Below are 8,695 nucleotides of genomic sequence, written 5' to 3' on the forward strand. Positions count from 1 at the left end.
TTATTAATTAAGCGTTGAAGTTGAATTAATTGAGAGTTTGTGTCAGAAATGAACATCTGACATACTTAAGTGCAATAAGTGCACAAGCAATGAAGCGAATTTGTGATTAACTTGTTTAATTTTGTGGTAAATTCAAAAACAATTACGGTTTACACTATAGCGCAAAGGGTGGAAATTGTTTCGATTTTTTTTTAATGGCGATTCTGCCTTCACAAATTAGAGCTGGCTGACATTTTTGGGTAGGTATATGACGTACGCTGAAAACTTGTCCAATACTTCTCCAATAATACCCAAACACAGAATTGCACACCTGGCTGAGGAATAGCGGGGCAATCCTTATATGTTTAAAGATACAATTTTTTTGCAGAAAATGTTATTGAGGTATTTCGAAATTTTTACACCTGTAAATTTAATATTTAATGAGCGAAAAAAACCGTAAAACAGATCATTTAGTAGGGTCTTACACTTTTCTGGATACACTTATACTACGGCGTGGGCGTAATCGTATGATTATCCCTAAGACACTACGGGAACGGGTCCTCAACAACCTGCACACTGCACCAAGGCATTAACAGGATGAGGGACGTTTCATACAGTGCCGTATGGTGGCCTGGTATACACACTCAGATTGTTGAGTTAGTCAAAGCCTGTTGTATATGCAGAGCACGTCTTCACAAATCTCACTGTACATACAAGTCATTGCCAACACGAACTGGACATTGGAAACGGGTCCATATCGACTACTGCGTCTACAATGGGCAGAATTATTTTATACTAATAGATGCACGGAGTCGCTGGCCCGAGATCATTCCGGTCACCACCCTTACCTCGGCAGGACTGATTCGCCACGTACGATACATCTTCGCAATCCAAGGCGGGCCCAAGGATTATATGTTTACTTGTAAATGAAAGCTCTTAAATAGCTCGTAATTCCAGTACAAAGTTTAATGTGAAAAAAATAATTCTGATCAGTGGGGGGGCTTAGTCCAAGTAGACTCGGCCACCCCATAAGAAATGTTCGATTCCTAGTGATTAAAGCGAGCTCTAAAATTTTAAGCTTGCGATATGAAAAGCTCCTAAATAGCTCATAAATTGGATACCATTCTTAAATTGATTCACAATGGTGGGGGGGCTAGGTCCAGCGGGGTCACAAAATGATTGATTTTTTAAAAGAATGTAGTCATTGAGAATTTACAACATTAAATGCTTTTATATATTGTTGTGTAAACAACGTCATATAGACGGTATGTAATTGAAAATATTTCAATATTAACTAAATCGGGGGATTATTTACGAAATAAATACAGAGTAAGTTTGATTTATTATAATTTGTATTTCAGTGCTTGTTTTTCTTCTTAGTCTTTGTAATTTATTCAATTTAGATAGGGGTTTCGAAGTAAGACACATCTGGGCGTCTGCGATAAGGAGTTTCATTACCAGGTGATATTTAATTATCGCACGTGTTTTATCGCCATTAAGAGATAAGAAATGCGTGTGGGCAGTCAGCCCGATTTGTTTTATTAAGGACGCAGTTCGTAATTTTTTAAATAATAAATCTCTACAGAAACAAGTTCACTAAAATTGTGTGGGAAGACTAATATGTTTTGTTCGATTACGGAAAAAGTTTTCTCGAGTTGAGAAAGGAAGCAGTGTATTACAGTGTTTATCGGATTCAATAAACCAGATTTTGTCATTAAGTTTAGTGTTGAAGCTGTTAGCGATTGTGTGTGAGTTAAGTGCGGCTGAATATCGCAAACCTTGTACGACCACATTATTTGGATTATTAAAATGAAACTCTAATTTAAGATGTTTTATTTGTTTGTTTGTCGACCGATTGCGTGCGGGGTAATATGTCCAAACAAGCTTTTCTTTCTTTCAGGGATTTTGTTTTTATTTCTTTCATGTGCTTCGGAACGAATGTTTGTCATTGTCAATCAATTAATTGTGTGTTTATTTGAATCCATTGGGCGACTCGGATAGAGTCTTCATGTGAGATTTTTCTTTTCGTGTCCAAGAGTTATTTCAGGTTTTGTAATAAATTCTTTGGAATTTCGAAAGTTGATCGAAGAGAAATCCTGGACCTCGACACCATAAATAACTAAATAGCAAAAAAGTGGGAGGCGTGCTTCTTAAGATAGAGATCTGATAGTGACATCGCCGAAACGAATAGTGGCCACAACAGCGCATTTAGCCTCGACTGCCGTTCACTGAATCTTAACCCATTCGATTTTAAAAAGAGTCATCCACAAATATACGACGCGCAAAATATAAGACCTAATTTGGTATTTAATTTTAAAGGCCAATTTGAGCACCGTCGGAAGTAGACCCTAATCATCTATCCAATGGCAGTTTTCTTTTTCCTGTACGTTGACATTTGGGGGAAGAATCAAGGAAAATGTCTCTGTCCAATGTTATATGTCCGGCTGGAAATTTGCACTCTGACACACACACACAATATTAAGTAACAATCAGATTTTCATTACCTAAACGACCCAAATTTACTCGGTAAAATACAAACCTCTTGTGCAATTATAAGTGAGTATTCAAGATATCTAAGTATTAAGTAAAAAGATTTCTTTACATAATACTGATCCAAAAAGGAACGACCAATTTCGGAAACATTCAGACTTTCATTGCACTTTATATGTAAATCATTAACGGTTGCACATTTTGTTTGTTCTTATTATTACTCTTGCGTAGTGATACTACTACTCGAACGTTTTAATGGGTCAGTTTAAACTCATTTGAATCACATGAAGTCAAACATCATATTTTCCTAAACGAATTTACTACATCCATTTGCCAAATTCAAACCAGAAGTTGTAAAAGTCATTCAAACGAAATCAAATATAAAAACACGTTAATAGAACAACGCATTGAAAAGTAAATCCCTGCAAAATGGGTTTTTTTCCTTTCCACACAGAAGTACGTGAATATAATGTTGAAACTCTGTCAATCGGCGAATTCTTTGTTCTCGCAGCCTCAACATCAAATACATAATAAAATTTGTTTGCTTCCTTGCACCAAGAGCAAATAGATTTCAAACCGCATGCATGAATAATAAACTTCGAATGCTTAAAACGGTATTCGCAGGATAAAAAACGAATCAAATGCAATTCAAATCCTATTCAAAATTGCTACAGTTCCTTTAGATTTCACAGTTCAGAAATAAAATTTATGGAATGTCTAAATATGTGCGCAAGCGATGGCATCGATAAAGCATAAACCAAACCTGGAAAATGGAAAATATTATTTTCCGCGCTGATAATTATGATTTATGACAAGCGAAGTTGGAACAGATGAAATATTGGTTGTATTAAATGAAAACAAATACTCAGATCATACTTTATTTCTACACACGTAGGTACAGCGCGAACGCCGCTGGCAACTGACTTACACGCTGTATCGCTACACAAATATACATAACACGTAGAGAGGAACTCGTATAAATTTCCGTATTAGCAATATACCGTAAATTACGGAAGCGCTGAAGGACCATCAAACTTTTTTTTTTATCTTGAACGGTCGACTTTTTATCTTGAACGGTCGACTTTTTATCTCGACCGGCCGACTTTTTATCTCGACCGGTCGACTTTTTATCTCGACCGGTCGACTTTTTATCTCGACCGGCCGACTTTTTATCTCGACCGGTCGACTTTTTATCTCGACCGGTCGACTTTTTATCTCGACCGGCCGACTTTTTATCTCGACCGGTCGACTTTTTATCTCGACCGGTCGACTTTTTATCTCGACCGGCCGACTTTTTATCTCGAACGGTCGACTTTTTATCTCGAGCGGTCGACTTTTTATTTCGACCGGTCGGCTTACTATCTCGCCTCGCCCGATTGGCTTTATTGCTTGCTTGTATTTTGCTCTTTTAATGTGTTATTTTTTAGCAAAGAGAAAACGCTTTAGTAGTCATCATTTAACACTGTGTATTGTAGTGAGTTATTGTTAATTGTGCTACACAATTTTGCAGGTAAGACCATGTACAGTGTATAGCCTAATGAAAATGTTTACCACGAGTGATGAACATTATTGCATATCTCATTCGGTCATTCTCAGCTAAAAGTAACAACGAACAATGAACGTAGCTGTGCGATACGTAGGTATATTGCGCAGGGTACCTATACTTACGCGTCGCATTATGCTTATATTATACTTATTCATTTAAATAATCCATTAGCAGTATTTCGTTTATGCATTTACTTCTCTAATCGGTTGTCGTGGTTTTATACAGAAATTTGCGGAATTACTGTGCTGAGGTAAAATGGAAGATTTTTTACGTAGCAGAGGTATTCCAGAGGAAAAAATATCTAGAATGTTAGAAGAAAAGGTAAGATAATCGGTTGCTAGTAATCATTTATTATTTTAATGAAAAATTGTTTATAGATTACTCCGGATGTGGTATTATTAATGAACGATACCAAATTAGCAGAATTCGTACCAAAATATGGTGACCGTATTGCATTAATGCAGTATTGCAAAGCACAATTGGATTCGACCCGTTTAATGACTGATAAAAAAGAAAGTCTGTTAGAGAGTTTAAGGCAAAAGCTGAAGGGAGGCGGTAATAGCAGTCCAAAGAGGTGTAAAGGTCATCCTCAAGACGTTAAGCAAATTGAGGTAGGATGGTTATGCCACATGAATCTGGATGGCAAATATAAACAAGTACGGGAGAAGGGAGGTGGCGGTACAAGAAAAATGAAGGTGCCTAAGGAAGCAAACAAGGACTTTATCTTAACGAAGGCTCTAGATTTGTTTTTCCCGAACGGGCATTCTTCAAAAGGAGATTTAAGTAAATTTGACATAAATTTATTTGATTTCCAAAATCACGAAGTTGATAAAGATTCAACAGTAGCTGAACTATTGGAAAAAACTGGTTTGTCTAAACTAAGATTTTATCTTGCAACTAGAGAAACTGTAGTAGAAACTGTTGAAGATGTAGTTGAGATTTTAGAGGTAGGTAATGCCATTGAATAAAAACAATAACCAATGAACACATCTAGACTCAGCACATGTTGATTTCTTAATATACTATTATTATTTACAGCCTGATCATCCCACCATAAATGAGCCAGTGGATACCAATAAGGGTACGCTTGACACTATAGTCGAGTATACATTACAGCAGTTTCCAGATGAAAACCATAGTAACGTAAGAAAATAACTACACGTTTTATTGAACAAATCTTAATGTTATGGCAGTATAACGGCTTTCCCTAAAATTCATCGCTAGCGCTTGGATATCAACCTAGCACGTACGGCTTTTATATGGCCATAACACAATAATACTATATTAATACCGTTCCGTACTCAATAGATATTATTTCAGGAAGATGTATCACTAGTGCAGCTTGATAATGAAGAAATACGTAAGTTGTGTCATATACTTTTAGTGTGTTTAATTTCTATATTAACATTAGGCATGGAAAGTGTTGATGTAACCCATTCCTTAAATTTCGAATTTAATGAATTAGTTGATAGTATTATACATGAATATAATGATCCACCTATAAATGAAGAACTGACTCCAGTTAGTACTAAAGGGTGCGAACCATATTGTACAGCGGTTGATATTTTATTGGACTTACAGCGAAAAATTTCCTATGATAAAATCAACAAGTTCAACATTTTCCGCAGTGATATTTTTGTTTGTTGTGTCCGTGCAATGCGCCGAAAAACGTTCAATCCCTTTTTCAAAACGTCTGTTAAATTTAGTGATATTGAGGGAACCACAGAAGGCGCAATAGACGAAGGGGGGCCCGCTAGAGAAATGTTCCGACTTGTTTTACTTTATTTACAAGACAGTCAATTATTCGTTGGTGAGAAGAAAAAATATATTTCTTTAAATAATAATTCACTAAACCAAAATTATTATTTTGAGGCTGGTAGAATTATAGCTTTAGCACTGGTACATGGTGGACCAGCACCTCATTTCTTCTCAGAAAGTTTATATTCGTTAATAGCATATGGTATAGAGGAAACTACACCTACTATAGAAGATGTTGAATCTGATATTAAAGATTTATTGGTTCGACTGGAACAGACTACAAATATCTTAGACTTACAAGAATTAATTGCATCTGACAATGCTTTTTCAATTGCTGGGTGCCATTATGTCACAAATCTTGACGAAAAATGTCGTATCGGTGAAGGTAAACTATTTGTCATATCTCAGTTATACTTAATGTAATATTATGTTTTAGATATGTTAAAGTTTTATGCAATAAAGCGAGTGGAGGAACCAATAAAGCAATTTATAGAAGGGTTAAAAACATGTGACATTTATAATCAAATTAGGGAGTATCCTCGTTTGTTTAAAGACATGTTTTGCAAAGATCAAATGATCCTCACAGGAGAAACATTAGAAAACATTTTTCAGATAGAATACAGTGATATAGGATCTACTCAACGTGATCTGGAAAATAGGGCAATGTCTTATTTTAGAGATTACATAGGAGATTGTGAAGGTAAGCTGTACCTACTGATCAAGAAAAATGAATATGAATTAGAAATTTCTAGAGACTTTGTTGGAGGACGATGCAGATGAAAATGAAGGCCAAGCGATTACATTAGCCGATATCTTAATATTTGCAACTGGTGCAGACTGTGTGCCGCCTTTAGGATTTCCAATCGTACCAAAAATTATGTTTTTACACGGCGAGAACAGCGGGAAGTACCCACTAGCTAACACATGCGCATTAAATTTGAAAATTCCCACTATTCACAAGCGGTATGACGACTTTAAAGCAAATTTAGACTTTGCATTTGGAAATTGCAAATCTTTTGGATTTGCATAGTTTAAATTACGATATCTTGAGAAGGATTAAGAATTTCGTTTTTTTTAAATATTAGTGTTTGTTGTAACATAGGTAGCTGTTAAATAAATTCATGTGTTTTAGTAGCTTTATTTTAAACGTAGGTACATCTCATGTTAGCATGTACCTACTGGTGCTGCGCAACTACAATACAGTGCAATACAACGTCTAAGACCAGCATAGTGGGTATACTATAACAATAATGACAGAATTTGGTTTCGCAAATTTGTGTACAAAGTAATAGCTTCGAACACATCGGAAGGTTTATTATGATTCATTTCGAACGCAATAATCTGACATAAGTTGAATACATCTTCATCAGCACAAGGGCTATTTAAAAATATGCATTCATCTTCGCAGTTCTGTACATGTAGAGAATTAATTTCTGTAATGTAATTTTCACAATTATAAACTTCAGGAAAATTATAAAGCAAGTCAGGGCGTCCAGGGGGACAAGTTCCATTTTTATTTTTTCGTATATAGTGGCTGTTCCATTCCAGTACGATGGTATTCAGTTCATTCTGTAACAGAAAAATGAGGCGTAATTCATGCCTTGTTAAAAGATTTACTTACCTGAATCAAATCCATAAAACAATACTGTACGATAGATTTATCAAGAAAAGTCCCATTAAAAAGTCCATCGTTTCTTAGTTCACTGAATAAATTTATCCAAAACTGACTGTTGTGTTTTCTTAAGATCGACCACCACGATTCAATGCGCTGGTTGGTATGACTGCTTCCATATAAAAAAGGCGGCAATCTACTATTAGTTTGATAAGTTACAGTAACCTCATCAAAATATTTTTGTATGTGTTGTATGTTACCATTTTCGGTACCCATGTCTGTTCGAATTGTTCGTGGAAAGCCATTCCATTCTTTCACGGTGTTTATATAGTACCCTCCAATTACTCTCGGATCATTATTGGTATAACCAGCCTTCAACCACATTATTTTACGAGAAAATCCATCTATACAACCACTAATGCAAATTCCGAAAGGTTTCAGTTTGTCGTATCCGTCAACATGCCAAATGTAATTAGGTCCCTTATTCCAATATTTCCTTCTTTGTAATCTTCTACGTTTCCTAGTTAACACACCAACTGGATCCATAATATTTAATAAGTCGCTCACGTCTTTCTGCTTAACATTGAGACCGGCCTGTATACATCTTCGGTGAACCCACTTGTAACCGTGTAACCGTCCAGATGAAAAAATTTGATTATTTAGAAATGCAACAATATCTTCAAAAGTAGAGTAACTTTTTCTTCGAAACAAATTCAAACGCTTGAGGTGTCTTTTTAATGTCGTCAGACTAATAGACCAATTATGCAAAAAAAGAAATAAACATATTTCATACTGGCGAAAACCCAGATGAAAATAATATTTAATTGCTGTATCTAAGTCACTTAGCTCCATAATATTTTATGCTGAAATTAGAAAACAACTACGTTTAATTTCATTATTCATCAAACACCTAATCTTACCTGCTGATAATTCTATTACAATCCACAAAAGTCAATCACAACTCATAGAGCGCTATAACCGAATAATGTAAAACAATTGCTCCTTACTTGAGATGAACAAAAACCACACCATATGACAGTTACTTACTTAGTAATCCCATAAAACTCAAAATATAAAAACCATAAAAAGTCGGCTGGTCGAGATAAAAAGTCGACCGGTCGAGATAAAAAGTCGACCGGTCGAGATAAAAAGTCGACCGGTCGAGATAAAAAGTCGACCGGTCGAGATAAAAAGTCGACCGGTCGAGATAAAAAGTCGGCCGGTCGAGATAAAAAGTCGACCGTTCAAGATAAAAAGTCGACCGTTCAAGATAAAAAAAAAAGTTTGATGGTCCTTCAGCGCTTCCGTAG

At 35.7% G+C, this 8,695-nt stretch overlaps 2 protein-coding genes across 2 annotated transcripts; one reads left to right on the forward strand and one right to left on the reverse strand.

Annotated features, from left to right (window-relative positions):
- Positions 1–4,321: 4,321 nt before the first annotated feature.
- Positions 4,322–6,803, forward strand: LOC116163813. Its single transcript, XM_031477946.1, has 7 exons — positions 4,322–4,336; positions 4,393–4,962; positions 5,054–5,158; positions 5,336–5,375; positions 5,970–6,158; positions 6,210–6,473; positions 6,526–6,803. The coding sequence occupies exons 1-7, from the start codon at positions 4,322–4,324 to the stop codon at positions 6,801–6,803; spliced, it is 1,461 nt and encodes a 486-aa protein (XP_031333806.1).
- A 209-nt stretch (positions 6,804–7,012) lies between these two features.
- Positions 7,013–7,988, reverse strand: LOC116163814. Its single transcript, XM_031477947.1, has 2 exons — positions 7,395–7,988; positions 7,013–7,342 (listed from the first exon to the last, which is right to left on the reverse strand). Exons 1-2 carry the CDS (start codon positions 7,929–7,931, stop codon positions 7,013–7,015), a joined length of 867 nt encoding a protein of 288 aa, XP_031333807.1. The 5' UTR covers positions 7,932–7,988.
- Between the last annotated feature and the right edge of the window lie 707 nt (positions 7,989–8,695).

This window comes from Photinus pyralis, unplaced genomic scaffold, assembly GCF_008802855.1.
Source record: "Photinus pyralis isolate 1611_PpyrPB1 unplaced genomic scaffold, Ppyr1.3 Ppyr1.4_LG2, whole genome shotgun sequence".
Lineage (NCBI taxonomy): Eukaryota > Metazoa > Arthropoda > Insecta > Coleoptera > Lampyridae > Photinus > Photinus pyralis.

Bases quoted from the DNA above. Each gene is read 5' to 3' on its own strand.
- LOC116163813 (XM_031477946.1), top strand. The intron at 5,159-5,335 runs GTAAGAAAATAA...ATATTATTTCAG, and splicing joins CAGATGAAAACCATAGTAAC to GAAGATGTATCACTAGTGCA. The intron at 6,474-6,525 runs GTAAGCTGTACC...AGAAATTTCTAG, and splicing joins TTACATAGGAGATTGTGAAG to AGACTTTGTTGGAGGACGAT.
- LOC116163814 (XM_031477947.1), bottom strand. From the start codon at position 7,931: ATGGATCCAGTTGGTGTGTTAACTAGGAAACGTAGAAGATTACAAAGA. The intron at 7,343-7,394 runs GTAAGTAAATCT...TTTCTGTTACAG, and splicing joins GTTTTATGGATTTGATTCAG to AATGAACTGAATACCATCGT.